This window comes from Passer domesticus, chromosome 18 (genome assembly GCF_036417665.1).
Source record: "Passer domesticus isolate bPasDom1 chromosome 18, bPasDom1.hap1, whole genome shotgun sequence".
NCBI lineage: Eukaryota > Metazoa > Chordata > Aves > Passeriformes > Passeridae > Passer > Passer domesticus.
In genome coordinates, this window is record NC_087491.1 from 3,317,725 (window position 1) to 3,339,196 (window position 21,472).

Sequence of the window (21,472 nt, forward strand, 5' to 3'; positions counted from 1 at the left end):
CCCGCCGGGAGCCGGCAGCGGGCGGCGGCACGGGCGGGACGGCGCCGCGGCCGCTGAGGGTGAGTGCGCGGCGGGGCCGGGCCGGGCCGCGGGGCTGCCCCAGCGCAGGGACGCGATTCCTCTCAAACCTTTCCTCTCAAACCTTTCCTCTCAAACCTTTCCTCACAAACCTTTCCTCACAAACCTTTCCTCTCAAACCTTTCCTCACAAACCTTTCCTCTCAAACCTTTCCTCACAAACCTTTCCCGAGGGCGGCCCCGCCTCGCCCCTGCCAGCGGCACATGGCACTTGAGGGGCTCCCTCGGGACGCTCCCATCACAGGCACCCGGGATGCTCCCACTGACCCTTACCGGGCCACCCCATCCACAGAGACCCGGGATGCTCCCATTGAACCCCACAAGGTCACCCCCATCCATATAGACCCGGGATGCTCCCATTTAACCCCACAGGGTCACCCCCATCCATAGGGACCCGGGATGCTCCCATTTAACCCCACAGGCTCACCCCATCCACAGAGACCTGCCAGCACCACTGTGGGGTCACACCCAGCTCCAGGAACCCAGGATGTCCCCCCATTCTCCCCAAAGCCAAACACCCTCCTCAAAGGGATGCTGATTTCCCCGTGAGGATGGGGCAGCTCTGCTGGGGTCCCTGTGCTGCTGCTGTGGTTGTTGATGTTCCTTATCCCACGGTGCAGGTTTCGCTGCAGAACCTGGACAGGTGGAGGCAGCAGCATGGCTTAATTTTCAAAAGCAATTCAGTAAAAAAGGTTTCTGTCAAGTGATGCATTTGGGTGGAAGGGAGGATAAGGGCATCCTCCAGCATGAAACTCAGGCTGCTGAGGTGAAGCTTGGTGTGGATCAGTTGTCATAGCATCCCTGAGTTTTTAGAGTTTTGTGGTGCAGCAGCTGATGGATAAATGTGTGTTGGGATACAGACAGCAAAAGCTTGGATTAACATCCTGCCTGAGTGCTGTTCTCATCCAGGGTGCAGAAAAATCTGTTCTTTCTTGCAGTGAGGAAGGGGCAGGAGAACAGTGAGACCCAGAACAAAGCTCCCACCTTCCCTGCAGCCTCCCCTGGCCTCGAGCCACTCCCTGTGAGCTGACGTGCAGGTAGGGATGAACATGAACTAACTGCTGGTTGGAAACAGTAACCGTCAGAATTAAAAACTCAGAATTCCCGCCTTAGCTCTTCCCAGAGCCTTGTTTTGCAACTTCCAGAGTTCTCCCACTGTCAGAGAAAAAACACTTTCCTGATGGACTGAAATGATTGGGGCACTCGGTCTGATTGAAAGAATAAATTGCCAAATTAACACAGCCCCTTAGTTGTGAGATTGACCATTCCTCACATCTTTGGAACATGCAAACTCATGGATAGAACAGCAGGAGATTAACTGGGTATTACTAATTGCTAATCACAAAGGCTGTCAGGGTAAAATTAGAAAGGGAATTTTGTAGAAACCTTTTGCTCAGTGCTTCCAGGATTAGGTTTTCACTTTTTTTGTGGGCAGAACCTTCAAGCAGTTTTTTCCTGGAAAAAGCAGATTGGGGTTTTTCCCCCTGATTTTGATTAGCAAAATGCTGCAGCCATGGAAGATGGGCATGCCAGCAGACTAAATCCAATTAGTGTGCCTCGAGCTAAGCAGCAGGCAGTTATTGTCTGTGACAATTCACTGTCACTGAGACTGGTTTCTGCTGGGTCTGTGGGGACAGGGGGAGATGCTGCTCCTCCCCTGGATGGGTCTGCAGGGTCTGGCTGTGCTGACCTGGGGAGGGACCAGCCTGGCCAGCAGGTGTTTGCTGAATGCTGCTGGGTTTATCCACATGGTCTTGCCTTGCCTGGAACTGGTGTAGGGACATGGAGACTTTTCCCAAAGTGTTCCTCAGCTCAGGGAAAGATCACTTCAAGTATTGCCAAGCTGGCTCAGTTGAGCTGGGGCTGCCTGTGCCTGCACTTGGTCCCACCAGAGCTTCAGTCTGAAGGTGTTTGCCTTCACCAAGCCAAACACTGGGATCTCCAGGATGTATGGAACTCCAGACCAGATCCAGGAGTAACAGGAGGTGTAAAGAATGACAGGCAGCAGCTCCATCTCTGTTGTGGCCAAGCTTGGACATTTTTAAGCTCAGTGTGAGGTCCCAGTGACTTCACCCTGCTGCTGGCTCTGCTCTAAGCTAAAGGCTCCACTCAGGACCTCCAGATGTCCCCTCCTCTGAGGTTTTCTCCTTACTCTGCTTTGAGTTAGGATGTAGATAACACATTACCAGCACCTTATCCTGTATGTGTGACAAACAGAAACCCCTCTGGATCCCTGGTGGTGCCATGTCCCCTCACCCCCAGGTCATGTCCCCACAGCAGGTACTCAAGGTGCCGATGTGACACCCACCACTGGTTGCCAGGACCATGGGGAAACTGCAGAGCAAAATCAACTTCCACACCTCCAAATACAGGTAAATCAATGCTGGAAGATCAGGTCTTGTTAATAAACCAGGTGTGAGAGTGAAGAGAGCACAAATGGGCAGAGAATATGGCAAGCACAGGGGTTTAGTTTCATTATTGGATGTTTGAACCAGGTTTTCATTTCTAACCCTCACTTAAAAAGTCTGCTCAGCCTCTTTGGGAGGACTGAAACCCCAAGTGTCACTCACAGGAATGGCCAAGCATGTAACCATGGCCAGTGGTTGTGCTCTGTGATGGCTGAGGAAGGGGAACAGCTCCAGGAGTGGCTCTGTGGCCCAGTACCCAAACTGCTTTGTGTGTCCTCAGAGCCTGCCACCAGCCTTCATGGCCAAGATGAAATAATTCAGTCCCTGGCAGCGGGGAGAGGCTTCTCTGCCTGGAGAGCAGCACGGGGTGGCAGTGGGGGGACTCGTGCCAGGGAGGTGTCACAGCAAAGAGCAGCAGAGCCTGACCCATGGGAGGGCTGTGGAGGCTGGTGAGGTCAAAATCTCTTTTCTTCTTTTCACCAACGCAGAGCGAACGACAATTAAATATTCAGCAGCTCTGGAGCTGGGATAGGTCTGCCCCATCTCACTCACAGCATCTCTCTGGCTGTCCAAGGCAGATGTTGTCATGTCAGAAGATGCCAGAGGTGCCAGGGAATACCACCTGACCTCTCCTCCCAGCCCTGCTGTCCCTGTTCCTCTGCAGGGCCGACGGCTCCGTGGGACAGGCGGGACCCGCTGGTGCCTCCCGGCAGCACAGCCCCGCTCACACCGACGCTGTCACCTCTGTGGCTGCCCTCCAGCCAGACCTGTGTGTGTCAGGAGGAAGGGATAAGGTGAGGTATTCCCTGGGACAGGATAATATATCAGCAGCTTCAAAAGTAAGGTTGAAATGTGAGCTTTGAACATTTCCGTGATGGTGGCTATGTTGATGCCTGGATTTAGAAAGGAGAAATGAGCTTAGAGTGAGGGCACACCCTGAAGCACATGAACTCAAATTTTGTAACCTCTCCAGAGCTCATATCACATCAAATGCTCCCTCCCAGGCTTGGGATCGCCAGCCTGACTCTTACATCACCTGTCTGTAAGGACAGCTGTACATGCTCTGGGAGCTGAAAACCAGAGGAACCTGTTCCCTGTCCTGTGGACAAGTCTTGGTATGACATGTGCTCCCTGCCCTGCTCTCGTGCTGACCCCTGTCCCTGTCCCTGTCCCTGCAGAGCGTGGCTGTGTCCAGCTGGAGGTCCGGGGCTGCCCTGCGCCGCTTCACCGGCCACGAGCGTGAGGTCACCAAGGTGAGAGCTGGGGAGCCAGGAATGATGCAGCACTGGTTTGTCATCCACAAGAAAGGTGGGATCAGAGCATTCCTGGTGTCCAGCTGCGGATGGTTGATGACCTTAAATGTCTTTTCCAAACTTAATGATTCATGAATCTGTGATCAGAACACAGATTTTTCCCAAGGTCCAAACAGATACTTTTGGAAGCAGCATGGAGTGTTGCATTCAGAGTAAACAGGGCTGTAGGAGGTCTGGATGTGAGCTTGTTTTCCCTTCCAAGAGACTGTATAGCAAAAGCTCAGGATGAATTATGAGGTCAAGCTTCTGATGCAGAGATGCCATTCAATTTTCTTCAGGCCTCATTCTGCTAGACTTGACATTATTCCACAAATCAGCCATGCCTGGCTGAGACATTCTGGGAATACCCATGCCATGTGCTGTAGCAGGCATATTCTGGGAATAGCAGGGCTTTAATTTCCTTTCTGAGATTGGGATGACAAAGCCAAGCAGGCTTCTGGGAGAACAGATGTGCAGAGGGGCTGTAGCTGTGCATGGTGTGGCCAGTGCACCTCTGCAGGGGACAGCCCCAGTTCCCCTGGGCTGTGGGTACTGCAAAGACAAAGGGGGCTTTGTTCACATCAGTGCTCAAAACAACTGTGCACTGGGCTCATTTGGGTTTGTAAGGATGTTTTTCTTATAAAAGAAATGGTTTCTACAAACAAGACCTGAGAGCACCCATCCACCATCCCTGGCTCTGAGGGGACAGAGTTGGGAAGCCAGGCTCTCCCCAGTGGTGTTCCTGCATGTGTTGGGCAGTGGCAGGACAGCAGCAGAGTTGTGCTCTCCCTGTGAGCTGGGTGGGAGGATGAGCAGCTTCTCCTTCTGGTCCTTGGCAGGTCACCTCAGCCCTTGACTCCAGCAGAGTCTTCAGCGCATCCCGGGACAAGACAGTGATGATGTGGGAGCTTCACGGGACTTCGGGGCCAAGCCAGCACTTCCCAGGACATGACCTGGTTGTTACTGGACTGGCTGTGAGCCCAGGTGAGGGACAACAAACTCCCAGTCCCCAGGGACTGGCTGAGAGTGTTTCCTGCCTTGTTTTTGATGTTAACTTGTGGTTGCAGACGCCTCCCAGCTGTGCACGGGCTCCCGGGACAACACCGTGTGCAAGTGGGACACCGAGACTGGGGAATGTCTGGGCAGAGCTGCCATCTCCAGGAATCTGGTAGGATGTGCTGGTTCCTCCAATCCCATCTCCTCTCCCTGCCCACATGGTTATTTCACACCTGGAGCTGTGCAGAGGGAATTTGCTGGGAGCTTGGTGCCAAAGGGAGCCCTTGGGACACTGTGCACCTGGGCAGGCCCAGCTTGAGGCTGGTTATTCTCCAGGTAACAACAAACCCAGGAGCACAAAAGTACCAAGGGACTCGTGGCAATTTATCAATGCTCTAACTCAGAGCTGTTTGGAAGCACACAGAGTCATGGAATCACTGAGGTTGGAAAAGACCTCTAAGACAGAGTCCAGCCATTCCCCCAGCACTGCCACAGCCACCATTAACTCATGTCCCCAAGTGCCACATCTACACGGCTTTTAAATCCCTCCAGGGATGCTCACTCCACCACTGTCCTGGGCAGCCTGTGCCAATGCCTGACCACCCTTTCAGCGAAGAATTTTTCCCCATTATCCAGCCTAAACCTGCCTTGGCACAACTTGAGGCAATTTCTTCTCATTGCTTGTTCCCTGGGAGCAGAACCTGACCCCCACCTGGCTGCACCCTCCTATCAGGGAGTTGTGGAGAGCCAGAAGATCCCCCTGAGTCTCCTTTTCTCCCCTCTGCAGTGGGGTTGCATTCTCTCCTGTTCCAGCCCAGAGCTGGGGTGGGTACCACCCCCTGGTGCCTGTGCTGTCCCTGCTCCCATGGCCCTGTGTCCTGCTGCTGGCATCTCCCAGCAACCCCGCTGGGACTGGACCTGGCAGGGGAGCAGAAAAAGTCTTCATCCAACATTTCCAGCTCCCAACCCAGCAGGAGGAGGGAGAGGATGGGAGCTCAATGATTCCATCCTCAGGCAGACACAGCCTGGGCTGCACACAGAGGTGACTCCTGCTCATCTTTCCCTTTCCACAGGTCACACACCTGTGCTGGGTTCCTGGGGAGCCTTATGTCATCCAGACCTCAGAGGATAAAACCACCAGGTAAATTCTCCCTGTGGCCAGAGAGCAGGGAGGTTCAGCCCGAGGCTGTTGTGGGGTTGGTTGTCATGACCACTTCTGGTGTGGCTAAAAGCCACCTGCCAGCTCACCTGGGCCTTGGAGTGTGACCTCCAGCTGGGTGCAGCACTGGGTGGTGACTGCAGGTGAAAAGGAGAAATTGTGAGAAAGCAAGCTGGAGAGTGATCCAGCAGGGATAAATGCAGGGAGAGAGGGACACAGGGAGAGTTTGGGAGCAGCCAGGACAGAGCTGTGGGCACAGCCGGGGTGGGCGGGAGGGCACAGAGGGAAACCATGGTGGTGATGCTGCCTCAGGGTCCCCCTGCCCTCTGCTGCTCCCTGCAGGGTGTGGGACAGCCGGGAGCTGCAGGTGGCCCACACGTTCCCAGCCAAGCAGCACATCCAGACGTGCTGTGACGCCAGCCAGGACGGGCGGTACTGCCTGAGCAGCAGCAGCGGCTGCGCCGGCCACGGCGCCGAGGCCACCGTGAGTGCCCTGGGCTCCTGCTGCCTTCCCTCCCACACCCACGGCAGGCAGGGAGAGCAGCACTCCACTGCTCCAGGGGCTGAGCGCTCCCACTGCCCCGGCCTTGGGCTGCTGTCTTCCTGCCTGGCCCTTTGGGAAGTTCTGCTCGGAAAATATCAGCAGTTGTTCCTCCTGATTAAACCATGGCATTTACCCATCCCTGTAAGTGTCTAAGGCCAGGCTGGGTGGGGCTTGAAGCACCCTGATCTAGTGAGTGGCATCTGTGCACTCACAGATGAGGGAGTTGAAACAACATGGTCTTTAAGGTTCCTTCCAACCCAAATGAGTCTGGAATTTCATTTCAGTAAAACACACAGGTGAAAAAACAATGGATGCCATTGAGGAACAAAAGGCTCTTGCAGAAAGCCTGTAAGGGATCCTTTGCTCCAGGTGTTTCCAAACCAGGGGTTCAGTCCTGCAGATTTTCAGCCCTGTGTGTGAGGAGCAGGAGGATGAAACAATCCCATGCCAGGGTGGGCAGGGTTGAGGATGGGAGCAGGCTGGACACTTCTTATCTGCCTGCACAGTCTTAGCTTGTTGGCTCTAATGGGTGTAGCCATGTCCTCAGTCAGCAGTGGTGAAAATCCTTTGGGCTTTGATGCTCTCCAGGACTGTGAGCATGAGCAGGGACAAGGGCAGTAGCCATGGCACTCTGAGGATTGGTGAGGAGCTCTTTTATCCCAGCCCACCTTCCTGTCCTGGTAAAACAACTCCGTGCTGGCACAACTGGGGCTCTACCACTGCCTGTTTCCTGCAGCTCTGGGACCTGAGGCAGACCAGGGGCCGAGTGTGTGAGTACAAGGGGCATTTCCAGACCACCACCTCGTGTGTCTTCCTGCCCCGGGGCCCCACGCTCGCCCCCAGCATTGCCACATCGTCCAGCGACAGCACAGTGAAGGTCTGGGACCAAGGCACTGCAGGTAGGGGACGCTCCTGCCCACTCCTTGTTCCTTTCTCCTGGATGACAAACCCACTTCCCCCAGTTCTGTCTGCTCGTGGTGATGGGCAGGGTGACTGCTGCAATCTCAGGGCAGAATGAAGAAATGCCCCAGAGCAAACCCAGGGCTCAAAAATCATGAAGGAGCTGCATGTCAGAGATAACAGAGATTTCCCCTCGGCTAAAAGGAAGAATTACCAGGCAGCTTTTAAAGATACATTGGAGCTAAGCCATGAAAGGACAAGTGATAAAAAGAAAAAAACTCCAGAGATTTCTGCTTAAGTAGAAAGTTGTAAGGAATGGAATTTGTACTGGAGGACAGAGGGCTGATCAGCCAACACCCTCATTTTGGTTGTCCTCCTGAAGGGGAATCGTGGGCATTTTGGGGTTAAACCTGGTGATGAGGGTGAGTCCCTCCCTGAGTTGGACACAAAGGGGTTTGTTTGCCTGCCAAGCCCTGCCATGGCAGCAGGTTCTTAGTAACCCTTGTGCTGCAGGCAGAGATCTCTTGGGAACTGTTCAGGCTCACAGCATTAGACACTCCCCGGGGCTAAGCCCCTCTCCAAGGGAACTTATTTAAGATGGGATGAAAATAGAAACCTGAGGCTTTCCTGCAGAGAAGGACCTTCTGTTCTCTTACCTGTTCCTTTGCCTGGTGCCTGTGCACCCAGGGTGGCTGTAAGGGTGGCAGCAGCTTTGATCCTTTTGCCTTCCCAGCTGGGTGAGCCATAATCCAGCTGCTCTGGGAAGGGTGCAGGTAACCAGGAGAGGCAGCTGCCTCTGGGTCCAGGCCAAGTGCAGCTCTGTTTGCAGCTCAGCCTGGGGCTGGGGTCTCTGCACAAATTGTCTCAGGGGGTTTAACAACAGACACAAACAGAAAGGCTCCTGTGTAAATCTGATTTCTCTTGGAGATTCATCAAAACTAAGAAATGTGGGACAAAAAGGTGGGTTGGAAATGGCTCCAGGCACATCCTACAGCTCTGCCCAGTGGGGGCTCTAGGTCCATCCAGCCCTGCTTCCTCTCCCAGGAAGGTGCAGAGCCTGACCCCAGTCTGGATCCCTGTCAGCCACGGCCTGACTGGGCAATGCACGGCGTGAGTCTGTACCAGGGGCACATCCCAAGGTGTTGAAGTGTGGATCCAGACAGCAGCTCACCCACCTCGGGCAAGCAGAGCCTGGAGGTGAGAGATTGGTGTGGCCCTGCCTCATTCAGCACACCCAGCATCCCTCCCTTCCCTTCCCTTGCAGCCTGCCTGGCCACGCTGTGCCTCGAGGGCTCGGGCCCGCTGGCCTCGCTGGCCGCCTGCGACAGCTCCACGCTGCTCTGCGCCAGCAGCTCCGGCATCCACGTGCTCCGGGTGGGCGGCGGCGCCCAGCCCGCCCTGGAGGAGGTGGCGGCGTTCTGAGCACCAGAATCTCCTGTCAGACACTGTCCTGGAGGAGGTGGCAGCGTTCTGAGCACCAGAATCTCCTGTCAGACACTGTCTTGGAGGAGGTGGCGGCGTTCTGAGCACCAGAATCTCCTGTCAGACACTGTCCTGGAGGAGGTGGCAGCGTTCTGAGCACCAGAATCTCCTGTCAGACACTGTCCTGGAGGAGGTGGCAGCGTTCTGAGCACTGGAATCTCCTGTCAGACACTGTCCTGGAGGAGGTGGCGGCGTTCTGAGCCCCGGAACCCCCATCTCAGACTCCAGGGTCCCAGGAGGGGATGTGACCCCCAAGAGCTGCCCTGACGGCGGGCAGCAGGGACTCTGTGCCTGTGGGGCATCGCAGCAGGGCTGGGGCAGTTGCTGGTTGGTTTGTGGGTGGCAGGGAGGCATCAGAGCTGTGCAGGAGAAAAGCCAAGCCCTGGGAACCTTCAGGCCAAGCTCCTGCTCCTGACTGAGCCTCCTGCATTTTCCTTACAAAGGCTCCCTGGGCAGAGGGAGATGAGACACCAGGACCAAGGAACAGATACTTGAGCTGAGTATCTGCTGATCTGAGTATCCAGGCTGATCTGAGTATCCAGGCTGATCTGAGTATCCAGGCTGAGCCCAGCTGGACCTGGGTTTGGACCAGAGGAGACTGCAATGAAATAATTCTCCTGTGTTACTTGTTGGCCTCTCATCCCATCGTATTTTCCCTGGAAGGAACTGTGCTCATGTTCCCAAGGAACACAGAGCTCCTCTCCAGCTGACAACAGGGAGGTGAATCTGTCATTTCTTTATTCTTGAAAGTTTTCATCTGAGCTGGAGGGACCCACCAGGATCACCCAGCCCAGCCCCTGTCCCTGCCCAGACCCCCCACCAACCCCACCCTGGGCATCCCTGGCAGCGCTGGCCAAAGGCTCCTGGAGCTCTGGCAGCCTCGGGGCCGTGCCCATTCCCTGGGGAGCCTGGGCAGTGCCAGCACCCTCTGGGGGAAGAGCCTTGCCCTGAGCTCCAGCCACTCCCTGGCTCCTGTCTCTGTCCTAGGGAGCAGGGATCAGAGCTGCCCCTCAGGAGGAGCTGCAGACCCTGATTAATCTCCCCTCAGCCTCCCCTTCTCCAGGCTGAACAAACCCAATGACCTCACCCCTCCTCAGCTGTTCTGTACACCAGCAGAAATCAAACTGTGCATTGTGAAATTCCTGTAATTTCTCCATTCCTTGTGAGACCCAGAGCCCAGGATACACACTCAAAACCTGTTTAGATCTTCCAGGGCACATTATTTGCAAAACCTCAATTTAAACAACAAACAAGTACAAAAGCTCTCCCCAGGGCAGGGCAGAACAAGCCAATCCTACACTGAGTGACCTCACACAGCAAACCCTAAACTGAGATGCTGAAAGGGATTTGCAACACCCAGTCCATGAGATAACTCATGGAGTAAGACACAAGGGGGTACCTGGAAAAGGAGATTCCCTGGCCTTGGATATCTACTGTAAGTGAATCCAGGGGGATGCAGATCTCCATCCAGACACCCGTGTGGAGGCTGGGGAAGGAGGGCACCACGTGCCTCTCCCTCTGAGCTCTCTCACACACCTACCAAAAAGGAAGGTGAGAAGGGCAGTAACAGAAGCTGAACCACACACCAAACCTGAAATGCTCTGTGGTTACTGCAAATGTTTGGAGGACACCTGGGAGCTGAACTTGGAAGGGAGAGAAGTACATGGATCAAAATTACAGCAGAAAGTGGTACCTGCAGTATAAAAACAGTCCAAAATGTGGGAAAACCCCCAAGACTTGACACCAACCAAGTCCAGGCCAACAGTGGTGCTTCAAACACACCCAAACTCCAGAGCAGCCATGACTGCAGCTGCTGTAACACACTGGATTCCTGGTTTTTTCTTTAATATAAAAAAGCAACCAAAAGTCATTAACGTCCCCATCCCAGTCCGTAACCGGCCCCTCTGAGCTACTCGGCTGTCCAGAGCTTGAAGGTTCTGTCGTAGGAGCAGGTGGCAATGAGCTGCCCATCCAGGGAGATGTCTAGGCCCATCACCTTCCCCTCATGCCCCGCCAGTGTCTTCAGTGGGGACCAGCCAGGGTGGGTCCAGATCTTGGCCGTGTTGTCGTAGGCGCCCGTGAGCAGGAAATTCCCGTGGTTGGCTGCACAGGAGGGGAACAGGGGAGAAGTGAGGCTTGCAATGAAAACTCATCCCTGCTCACCAGCACAGGCCTTGCTGAGCTGCAGGTGTGGGTGTGAGCTGCTGCAGGGGCAGGGCTAGGGAGCAGCAGGGACTCACGTTCAAACCGGACGCCGGTGACCAGGTTCTGGTGGGCAGGGATGGTGTAGATGCACTTCCTCTGCCGCAGGTCCCACACCTTGCAGGTGTTGTCCCCACTGCCCGTGGCCACGTGGTACCTGCCAAGGAGGGGAGGCAGAGCAGTGTTTAGGGAGTGGAGTTTGCACTCAGAGCTCCCACATCAGTGCCAGCTCCCTCCTTACCCGTTTGGGGAGAAGTTGATCCCGTAGATCTCCTTCAGGTGCCCTTCCAGGAACATGATACAGCGGCCTGTGCGCAGGTCCCACACCCGGCCAAAGGCATCCAGGCCTCTGCAAGCACAGGATCACACACTGAGCTGGGCTGGGAGAGACCTTACAGATCATCCTGGCCATGGCAGGGACACCTTCCACCATCCCAGGCTGCTCCAAGCCCCATCCAGCCTGGCCTTGGGCACTGCCAGGGATCCAGGGGCAGCCACAGCTGCTCTGGGCACCCTGTGCCAGGGCCTGCCCACCTCACAGGGAACAACTCCTAATTCCCAATATCCCCTCCCTCCCTGGCTCTGGCAGGAAGCCATTCCCCAGCAGAAACCCTGGTGGCAGCCAGCCCCGGTGCAGGGAGAGCTCACCCGGTGCCGGCGAGGGAGCCGTCGGTGTGGAAGGCGATGTCGTAGACGCCCTTGCTGTGCCCCTCCTGGTGCAGGATCTCCTCCTGCGCCTCCAGGTCCCACAGGCGCCACGAGTGATCGTAGCTGCGAGACAAAGCACTGCTTAGACCAGAGCCACTCGGGCTGGAAAGGCCCTCCAGGACCGTGGAGTCCGAGTGCTAACCCAGCACCCCCACAGTCACCACTAACCCATCCCCAGGTGCCACCTCTGGGTGCTTTTTGAACATTTCCAGGATGGTGACTCCACCCCTGGGCAGCCCGTGCCAGTGCCTGGCCACCCTTTCTGTGAAGACTTTTTCCCCCCAATATCCAATCTAAACCTTCCTTGCTGTAACTTGAGGCCGTTTCCCCTGGTCTCCATGTAACTCCAGGGAGAATAACAGGATATTTCACCAACTCTGGGAGCATTTTTTCCCACCTGAGACCAACAGTGTCTCACACAGGGGCAGAGAAAGGAATCCCAAGGACCTGCTGTCACTGACACTGCAGCAGCCCAGCTGTGGTCACTAATGGCCAAGCCCTGCCCAGCTGTGGACAAGCCCTGGCAGCACAGGGCCACCAGCTGGCAGCCCATGGTCACTTCTGGAAGGCAATGCCCAGGTGTCCGTACCAGGTGGTGCCCAGGAACCTCCCTGAGGGGTGCCACATCACACGGGCCACTCTCATGCTGTGTCCCTCGATGTCTGCCACCGGCTCATCGCTGAAACACACAACAAACCATTGGCCACTGGCCACGGGGTCTGGCTCCAGCCAGGCCTCTGCCCACACACTGTGATGGCAGAGGAAGCTCTGCTGACGAAATCAAACCAGGCAGGAACATCAGAGCTGTACCAGTGACTCTGAACTCTGCCTCTGGGTCACACTCAAAGCTCTGAGAGAAACCCTTTCTCCACACCTCCTGCTGGTTGTAAAGCTCTCCTGGGATGACGATGATTATTAATGAAAATTAACAAGGCCCTTGTCATTAGCACGTTTGGAAGTACAGAAACAAACCACAAACTACCTGAACTGCAGGGAGTTCTGAGAACACAACATCCTGAACTGCAGCAACTCCTGCTGCTCTGCAGGATGCAGGCAGACAGGGTGGAGGGAGTATTTATTCTCCCAGAATGACAGGCAGCAGGTCAGGAGCATTCACACAGGATCTGAACAGCAGTGAAGTTTCTTTCCAACAGGTTAATTAAGAGATGTGGTCACATGAGCCTAACAACCCCCTGACCCATTGAACAGGGGCACTTTTGCTCTTACAAACTGTGATTTTCAGCTAAGGATAAACAACTGTGGTTCTGGGAGCTGCGTGCCCTTCCAGAAGCCCTGCAGGCTCCACTTCTCAATCAGGTGATGCTGAGGCTCAGCACCTGAACCCTTCTCCTCTTCCCAGGCCTGAGAGAGGTGCTGCCCATCTGCCAGAGCTCCTCTGTGCAGTGACAACCACTTGTTTGCAGGACAGGCAGAAGTTTTTGTGCCTGGCTGTGTGTTTGGTCTATCCCTCTCCAAATCCTGGTGCTTTCCAACCACTCAAAAATTCATTTACTGATGAGTAAATGAGGGGGGCATCCAAGAGGGGCAATTTTCTCCTAAGTGAGATGCTAGAATGAAACAGTCCCCAGACCTTCCATCCATCATCCCCAGCAGCAATTGTGCCTCAATCCCTTTCAGACCATCTCCCTCACCTTGGCTCCCTAATCAGGGTGATCTCTCTTCCTGCTGAAGAGGGTGGCACATACTGAGGCCAGGGAGGGCACTGGGGTAGCTACAAGAAAAGGTCATATTGGCAGGAGGATGGTAAATGTCTGGAGGAACACGGAATGAACCCCAGCACAGCAATGCTGCAGCTGTGCACATCTGGAACAGTTCTGACCTTTCCAGGTTCCAGAGTTTGACAGAGCCATCAGCTGCACACGAGGCCAGGCTCACGTCCTTCTTGTCCAGGGACACGGTGGCCTTGGGGTGGAACACGACTGCCCCCACGTTGGTGCTGTGTCCTGAAGGGCAAGAAAACCAAATTCAGAATCTGCCACGGGATCTTGGCCAGTCCTTCAGAAAAGCAGCATTTCTTGGCACTGGTGAGAGAGGTGCCAGTGAGCACTTCCACTGTGTCCTCAGTGCTGGGTGACACTGCCCTGTCACCCCCAGCCAAACTGCACTTCCAGGAGCACCCAAGGCAGAGCATCCAAAATGCAGCTTTGGAACCCTCAATGTGCAGACAAAATTCAACACATGGATCAAAGGATTTGTCCTCACATCTATACTTAGTCCAAGTTGTGACCACTGCTCAAAGAATCTCACTTGTCAAGTGACCTGCCCAAAACTGCTGCTGTTTGTAATTCAAGTAACTCAAACCAGGTTTGGAAACCAAACCAAACTGTTCAGAAACAAACTTGGAGCTGAGGTTTGAGCTAAAGGCCAGGTCTCTCTTCTCATTATATGACACGTTCTCATGCTCCCAAGCCAAGGGATGCTCTCAGTAAGACACAAATCTGCCCTAACACAACATTTTAAATCACACAGTAATTCAGATGTGGGAGCTCAGCACAGAGAGGAACAAAAGAACCAAAAGCCTCCATGAGAGCCCCTCGCTACCTCGTAGGGTGTGAACCAGGTTGCAGTCAGGCACAGACCAGAGCTTGCACAGCCCACTCCTGGAAAACAAGGAATGGATGTCAGTGGAGAACACATCAATGTTCTTTGTTTAACCAGCTCAGATCAACGAATCTCTGCTCCGCTCTAAAATGAGGTGAGGAGAGCTCAGAGCAGCTTCTCACCATCCCCAAGCCCCCAGACCCATTGCTGTGCTCTCCCAGCCCCCAAAGCAGGTGCTGCCAAGGCAGTCTCACCAGCAGGCCGTGGCCAACAGTTTGGAGTTGGGGCTGAAGTGGCAGTAGGACAGCGGGCGATCATCCCCAATCTGACTGCAGAAGTTATTCAAGGACTGTAAGAAATACAAAGAAAATCATCAATAAATGACTGAAGAACCAGCCCAGAGCTATCCCCAGCCAAAGCTTGAGGTGAGGGAGGCAGATGTGCACGGGAGGAGGCAGAGGCCCTTGGAAAGTCACTTTCAAAGGGAGATGCTGCCTTGGAGCCACTCCAGCTCCAGGCAGGAGGGCCAGGGCCAGCCTGGCCCAGGTGACCCAGCACAGCTCAGCCCCCCAGGGCCACCCAGCCCCAGAGCTCTGCAGCTGCAGCTTTGACAGAACTGGCTGGAGTCTGGCATCTTTCCATAACTCATCCAAAGAACCCAACCAGACAGACGGGGCAGAGGGAAGAAGCAAATCCTCTGGAGTAAACAGGATTAGGGGGGCAGCACACGCTGTGCCTGAGCCTCTGTTTGGTTAAGCTGGGAATCTGGCTTAGCATGCTCAGAAAGGGCATCTCAGAGTCATCCCAACCATGTTCAGCACCCAGAGCTGGTATTTCCCTCGCATTCCCTGGCTGCCCAGCCAGCCAAACCCCTGCCAGAGCCAGGGATATTCCTTTAGCCTCACACCAGAGTGGCAAGGCAAGACAGGGACGTCTCTGCACCCTCTGCCATGCACAGGGACAAATTTCATCTCCCTGGAGCACTCTGAAGGAGTCAGAACATGCTTCAGAGACACAGGGAAAGAGAGCTAAAGCAGAACTTCCAAGATTGCAGAGACTGATGTGCATGTGGACAGCACCTCAGGCAGCTGAATTCCTGCTGGGCTCTTGGAGGATGAGGCAGGGGAGCAGTGCAAACCTACCCGCAGGGATTTGTGCAGCTCCTGCCTCTGGGATGTCCTGGTGGCCTCGGGAACCTCCTTGAGCAGCCGCGCCTCCTCCAGCCGCTTGGCTGCCCTGGGGAGAGCAGAGGTGGGGAGACAAGCCCACAACTGCCCCTTCCCTGCTGCTGAAATGCCTTTTCCCTGCTCGCCCCCAAACTGGGCTCATGCTGGATCAGGCCCTGAGAGCTCAAGCTCTGGGCTCACTGGACCTGCCTCCCCACTCCCTGGATCTCCCGTGCCACCCAAGGGGGATCTGCCCTTGCATCTGACAAATGTTTTCAGTTTTCTCTCACCTGGGCAGTGAGTAGTTGGCCAGCCACAGCCTGGCTGTTTTCAGACTGCGTGGGCCCTCATGGTACCAGGTTTGCTGATACTGTAGAAACAGGAATAAAACTGATGGAAAAGCCCTGGTGCTGCTGTCCCTGTATTCATCCCCCTCAGCTCCTCCCAGCACCTGCCCCCAAACCCTGCTGTGCTCTGGCCTCTTTTTGAGGGCCTTCTGCACAATTAAGCCCCAGGACAAGGGATTTGGAGAGATAAACTCTCTGCCCTAAAGATCCAATCCGACATGCTGGCACTTCACTCAACGTTCCAGCTGAACCCTGACTCATCTGCATTTACTGACATGTAACTCCCTCCTTGTTTACACATCACCCAGTAAAGCCCAGAGCTGCAGAAATTATTTCTTACAGTACAGCTCAAAAATAATAAGGCAGAAGAGACTCAGAAGAGACAGAAGCAGAAAGAGTAATCAAAGGCAGAAACAGATGCAGCAGCATGAACATATTTTTTTCTTCCCAAGTGTGAAGGAAAGTAAGGGACCTGCTATGGTAGGTAAGAGCCCACACACCTGCTCTCCTGGTTTGCACACTGAGAGCAGCACAGAGCAGGGTCTGTGAGTAAAAACCACACTTGGTGCTCCTCACTGAGACCAAACATTGCCACAGCTTTGCTGAAATGGGCAACACAGAAAAAGCCTGAAGGGATGACAGGAGAGCCCACAGGCTGGCCAAAGGCAGGAGTCCTGGCTATACACCCCTCCCTCAGCACTGAGGGGACAGGAGACTCCCTTACCTCTTCTTTGGACTTTTTGGATCTGTCATCATCTTTCCTGGTCTTTTTCAACGCGTCTGTGCCGACCACCGAGAGGATGTTCCTTAACCTGGGGGGGAAGTCATGGGGCTGGATTTAGTCAAGGAATTCTCAGCTCACCTGACAAATATCACTGTGACATTCCCTCTGCCTTGGGGTTCTTACAACACAAATCCCAGATTGGTTTGGGTGGGAGGGACCTTGAAGCCCATCCAGTGCCACACCTGCAGGGACACCTCCCACTGTCCCAGGCTGCTCCCAGCCCTGTCCAGCCTGGCCTTGGGCACTGCCAGGGATCCAGGGGCAGCCGCAGCTGCTCGGGCACCCTGTGCCAGGGCCTGCCCACCCTCCCAGGGAACACTTCCTAATTCCCAATATCCCATCCATCCCTGCCCTCTGGCAGTGGGAGCCATTCCCTGTGTCCTGTCCCTCCATCCTTGTCCCCAGTCCCTCTCCAGCTCTCCTGGAGCCCCTTCAGGCCCTGGCAGGGGCTCTGAGCTCTCCCTGGAGCCTCCCCCTCCCCAGACTGAACACCCCCAGCTCTCCCAGCTGCCCCAGCAGTGCCCCAGCAGGGCTCTCTGCAGCCCAGCTCCAGGAGGAGCTGTGGCTCTGCCAGGTGCCCATCCCTGGGTGCAGGCACAGCACCTCTCCCTGCGCTCGGCGGGGCCCTCTCCGAAGAGCGTGATGGGCTCCCCCAGGGCCCTCAGGCAGGCCTTGACCTCGCAGTCGTCCGTGGACACGTTGATCTGCCGCGCGCGCTTGCGGCGCTCGAACTCCGCCAGCACCTCGGCCTGCCGCTCGCTCATGTGGTCCTCGAGGTCAAACACCTCCCCTGGCACACACGCCTGAGCACGGGCTGCCCGCACGGCCCGGGGGCACCCGCGCTGCCAGGGAGCCCTGCAGAGCACCCCGAGCCCCCCTGCCCCGGCACGGCCGCCCGCGGCAGGGGACACAGCAGGGCTTGGGATGTTCCCAGAGAGGGACACGCCACACCTCCCCCAGAGCCCCCAGAGCCCCTGGATCCCTCCCTCGGCTCTCCCACAGCCCCTGGATCCTCCCTCAGCTTTCCCAGAGCCCCTGGATCCCTCCCCCAGAGCCCCTGGATCCCTCCCTCAGCTCTCCCAGAGCCCCTGGATCCCTCCCTCAGCTCTCCCACAGCCCCTGGATCCCTCCCTTGGCTCTCCCAGAGCCCCTGGATCCTCTCCCAGAGCCCCCCTGCCCTGGATCCCCCTGGAAAGGGAAGACCCAGGAGCTGCCCAGCCCTGGCAGCTTTGAGGCGATGCCCAGAGCAATCAGAGCCCTTTGGAGGTGTCACATCTGCGGGACAGTGAGAGCAGGGGGTGTCTGCAGGCGCTCACCACTGCTGATGTTGATGTTGCCAGCCTCCAGGGCAGCCCTCATGCCCTCCTTGGCCAGCAGGCCGGGCTCGCCCCTGGCCAGGCGCTCGCGCTCCTTCTCCTCCAGGCTCCCGTAGAAGATGGGCGCCCGCCGGGCCGGGCCGGGCTCGGCCTCCTCGGCAGCCTTGGCCCTGGGGGGCTGCAGGGACAGGGGGACAGCGTGGGGACAGGGCACACAGCCAGGCGGGGCGCCAGGGACGGGCTGGCACCACACAAACACCCCTCAGAACCCCAGCCTGGTTCGGGCTGGAAGGAATTAAATCCCAGGCAGTGCCAGCCTGCCCGGCAGGGACAGCCCCCACTGCCCCAGGCTGCTCCTGCCTGCCGTGAACAATCTGTGCTTTATGACTGGCTTTTCACAGCTATTAAAATGAATATTGTACTGTGCTACAAAGTTATGCTACATTAATTTTCTTAAGTAGCGCATTAAATATAGTTTTAGGTTATAACACAATGTTAAAATAGGAACTGTGCTATGCAAGGTGTTTGTTTAAGGAAGGACTGGCGCCAGACGGGAGCCACAGGACACCTGAATCTCTCAGAGAAAGGGAATTTATTGCTCCCTTACCAGCAGAAAACTAACTGCTTCCCATCTGGCTCAGGCATGAGGATTGAGAGGAAGAAGTGACAGTGCCCAGACAGAATCCTGTGTGTGAATGGAATCTATGCATCATGTGTGAGATGTATGAATATGCAACAGGCGATTGTTTTTGAGGGTTAATCCTCTGTTAACGGGGGTCCTTTTTGGGCTTGTGTTGCCCAGAAAAAGGTACCCGGACATCCATATCTCTTTGTTTTTATTGTCTCATATTGTCCTAACCTCAAATGTTCAAATTTTATTATTCTAATTATATTACTATTTTTATAACCAATTTCCAAACCAGTGACTGGCGTTGTTCACACTGGGACACTGCCAGGGGTGGAGCAGCCCCTGGGCACTGAGGGCTTTGCCCAAAGACAAAGCACGAAGGTAAAACGCCACATTAAACTGCTGAAAACAGCCGGTGTTGGGTCCCTTTTATTTATCATCTGCAGAGGTATTTTTTTAAAAAAAGCTTTAGAACACGGAGCTTTTCCTCCTGCACCAGCCCAGCCAGGAGGAAACGGAGCGGGATCCAGCTCAGCTCCGTCCCGGAGGGAGGGCCGGGAACGAGCGGGGCCCGCTCCGCTCCGCTCCCCCGGAAAGGCGCCTCTCACGAAATTTAAAGCTCCGCTGTCACCGGGGCACCGTAAGCCCCACACAGCAGCAGCGCTCGCCACCGCCGCGGGCCCGGCCCGGAGCCGCCCCCATCCCCCGGACACTCACCTCGGGGGGCCGCGCCCCGCCGCGCGCCGCCGGTGCCCGCGCGGTGGCCATGGCGGGAGCGGGACTGGTAACAAGCCCAGGAAGCGACAGGGAGCCTGGAAGGGCAGCGGGAAGCAGAGAACGGGAACGGGCCGGGACTGGCGGCGCCCGGGCTGCCGCGCCTCACGGCCACTTCCGGGTCGCGCAGGGCACGCCGGGAGGAGCGGCGGCCACGCTGAGAGCGGCGCGCGCAGGGCACGCCGGGAACTGCAGCGATCTTGAAGGGAGGAACGCGCAGGGCACGCCGGGAACTGCAGCGATCTTGAAGAGAGGAACGCGCGGGGCACGCCGGGAGATGTGGCGGCGCAAGGGGAGGGGACGCGCGGGGCACGCCGGGAGGTGCCGTGAGGGCGGGCGCGCTCGGTCGTGGCGGCGCCGCCGGTCGCGATGCTCCGTCGGAAGCCGACGCGGCTGGAGCTGAAGCTGGACGATATCGAGGAGTTCGAGAGCGTGCGGAAGGAGCTGGAGGTGCGCGCGGGGCCGGGCGCGGGGGGCTCGGCCCGCCCCCGGCCCTGACCGCCCGTTCGCCCGCAGAGCCGCAGGAAGCAGCGCGACGAGGCGGAGGCGGCGGCGGGCGGCGAGGAGGCGGCGGCGATCGGAGCGCTGGGCACGGAGCACAAGAGCCGCGAGCAGCTGATCAATGAGCGCATCGGGTACAAGCCGCAGCCCAAGGCCGGCAGCCGCACCGCGCACTTCGGCACCTTCGAGTTCTGAGTGCCCCGGAGCCCCGGCCTCACTGCCCTCCCCCCGAGCTGTTACAGTTCTGGTTTTTAAGTTTGGTTAACAGGCCAGTAAACCCGTCTGGCGAGTGTTTTGTTTAAAATAAACACTTATTTTTTTTAATAAAAGAATTATAATCACACGAGCTGCTGTAAAGGGCTGCAGTGAGCAGGTGAGGGTGGAAACACCTGCACCACCCGTTCCCTGCTCCTGAGGGCAGGGGGATAAAACACCCCGGGATCCTCTGGGAAGGTGATTTGGTGATCTCAAAGCAGAGTGTGGCCACCTGAACCCACCGCTGCTGGCCCCACTGAGGAGAAGCTCCTGCAGTGTCTGATGAGTGCTTTGGGATGAAGGTGCCACAGTTCTGGGTGCCAGGCCCTGCTCTGTCCTTTGCCAAGGCCAGCAGGAAGGAGCCCCCTGTCTGTTAAATCAGCCAGTCCCAAAAGCATCCCAGAGCTGCCTCCCCTCGCATCACAGCCGGGCCCTGGGCAGGGAATGGCTGCTGGCTGGGATCACGGGCCGCCCACATGGATGGGGAGTGACAGCCCACATTCCCTGAGGAGCAGCTTGTCCTCTGCACCTCCCTGCTCCACCTCACCCAGCTCTGCTCGGTGTCACCCTGCAGTGGAGCAAAGGCCACCAACCAGTTCCTTATGGCTGCTGCCACGTGAGGAGGCCAAGGGCACGTGGGTTTATTTCTGCAGCAGGGCCCTGGACCTACCCTCAGCAGGTGCCTGGGCAGGGTGAGGTCGGATTTGATTCAAGGTGAGGTTTGGGGCAGAGCCCACTCAGGAGGAGTCTGGCAGTGGGGTGAGCTGAAGGAAGCAACTTAAAAACCTGAGCAGCTTCTTGATGCTCAGGGAACTGCTCCCTGCAGCCTGGGCAGGGAGCAGGGCAGGCTGCCACAGGGAATTCAGGGGCTGGAGGCTCTCCCTGCCTCTGGCCAGGGCTGTTTCCTACCTCTTCAGCACCCTGACCAGGTCTGGTTTTTCACCATTCCTCCAAAGTGGACTTCAGTTAAATTCAGACTTCCCGGAGACTTCAGTTAAATTCAGATTTCCCGTGTTGTAGGTGCATCAAATTTCAGGTCAGGCTGGAAAAATGTACAGAACTTCAAACTTTTCCAACTGGAAAGAACTTCAGACTGGCCTAGCAAAGAGCTGCATTTCCTGTCTTACACCACATGCAGCGATCAGGAGCTGCTCTGCTGGGCTGGCATTCCCAGCTCTGAGAGGACAACACCTCAGAGGATGTCACAGCTCCCTATAACTCCAGGGCAGGCAGATCTGGGAGGCACCAATTCCTCTTTCCATCCCTCCCCACACCTGCAGTGTGACTGAGCTGGAACACAGACTCCTCAGGGAACCCCCACGTTCCCACTCCAGCAGCTCCAGGAGCTGGGGAGGCCCGAGGGTGCTGCTG

The 21,472-nt window shown here is 56.3% G+C and overlaps 3 protein-coding genes across 3 annotated transcripts; 2 read left to right on the forward strand and 1 right to left on the reverse strand.

Moving 5' to 3' along the window:
• Positions 1-5: 5 nt before the first annotated feature.
• On the forward strand, positions 6-10,755 carry WDR31 (WD repeat domain 31). Its single transcript, XM_064393353.1, has 11 exons — positions 6-59; positions 1,016-1,114; positions 2,355-2,449; positions 3,150-3,279; positions 3,664-3,738; positions 4,617-4,761; positions 4,845-4,945; positions 5,847-5,914; positions 6,275-6,416; positions 7,213-7,375; positions 8,641-10,755. The coding sequence occupies exons 3-11, from the start codon at positions 2,403-2,405 to the stop codon at positions 8,796-8,798; spliced, it is 1,029 nt and encodes a 342-aa protein (XP_064249423.1). The 5' UTR covers positions 6-59; positions 1,016-1,114; positions 2,355-2,402; the 3' UTR covers positions 8,799-10,755.
• PRPF4 (pre-mRNA splicing tri-snRNP complex factor PRPF4) lies at positions 10,687-19,476 on the reverse strand. Its single transcript, XM_064393352.1, has 14 exons — positions 19,289-19,476; positions 17,944-18,121; positions 17,231-17,417; positions 16,568-16,655; positions 15,787-15,866; positions 15,473-15,566; positions 14,585-14,679; positions 14,331-14,389; positions 13,609-13,732; positions 12,358-12,447; positions 11,709-11,831; positions 11,302-11,409; positions 11,099-11,217; positions 10,687-10,961 (listed from the first exon to the last, which is right to left on the reverse strand). The coding sequence occupies exons 1-14, from the start codon at positions 19,337-19,339 to the stop codon at positions 10,768-10,770; spliced, it is 1,590 nt and encodes a 529-aa protein (XP_064249422.1). The 5' UTR covers positions 19,340-19,476; the 3' UTR covers positions 10,687-10,767.
• Positions 19,477-19,644: 168 nt separating this feature from the next.
• Positions 19,645-20,189, forward strand: CDC26 (cell division cycle 26). The gene is made up of 2 exons (XM_064393354.1): positions 19,645-19,795; positions 19,862-20,189. Exons 1-2 carry the CDS (start codon positions 19,715-19,717, stop codon positions 20,039-20,041), a joined length of 261 nt encoding a protein of 86 aa, XP_064249424.1. The 5' UTR covers positions 19,645-19,714; the 3' UTR covers positions 20,042-20,189.
• The last annotated feature ends 1,283 nt before the right edge of the window (positions 20,190-21,472 follow it).

Bases quoted from the DNA above. Each gene is read 5' to 3' on its own strand.
- CDC26 (XM_064393354.1), top strand. From the start codon at position 19,715: ATGCTCCGTCGGAAGCCGACGCGGCTGGAGCTGAAGCTGGACGATATC. The intron at 19,796-19,861 runs GTGCGCGCGGGG...GTTCGCCCGCAG, and splicing joins GCGTGCGGAAGGAGCTGGAG to AGCCGCAGGAAGCAGCGCGA.
- WDR31 (XM_064393353.1), top strand. From the start codon at position 2,403: ATGGGGAAACTGCAGAGCAAAATCAACTTCCACACCTCCAAATACAG. The intron at 3,739-4,616 runs GTGAGAGCTGGG...GGTCCTTGGCAG, and splicing joins ACGAGCGTGAGGTCACCAAG to GTCACCTCAGCCCTTGACTC. The intron at 6,417-7,212 runs GTGAGTGCCCTG...TGTTTCCTGCAG, and splicing joins GCCACGGCGCCGAGGCCACC to CTCTGGGACCTGAGGCAGAC.
- PRPF4 (XM_064393352.1), bottom strand. From the start codon at position 19,339: ATGGCCACCGCGCGGGCACCGGCGGCGCGCGGCGGGGCGCGGCCCCCC. The intron at 13,733-14,330 runs GTAGCGAGGGGC...CTTGCCCTTCAG, and splicing joins CCTGGTTCACACCCTACGAG to GACACAGCACCAACGTGGGG. The intron at 12,448-13,608 runs GTCAGAACTGTT...TGTGTGTTTCAG, and splicing joins AAACTCTGGAACCTGGAAAG to CGATGAGCCGGTGGCAGACA.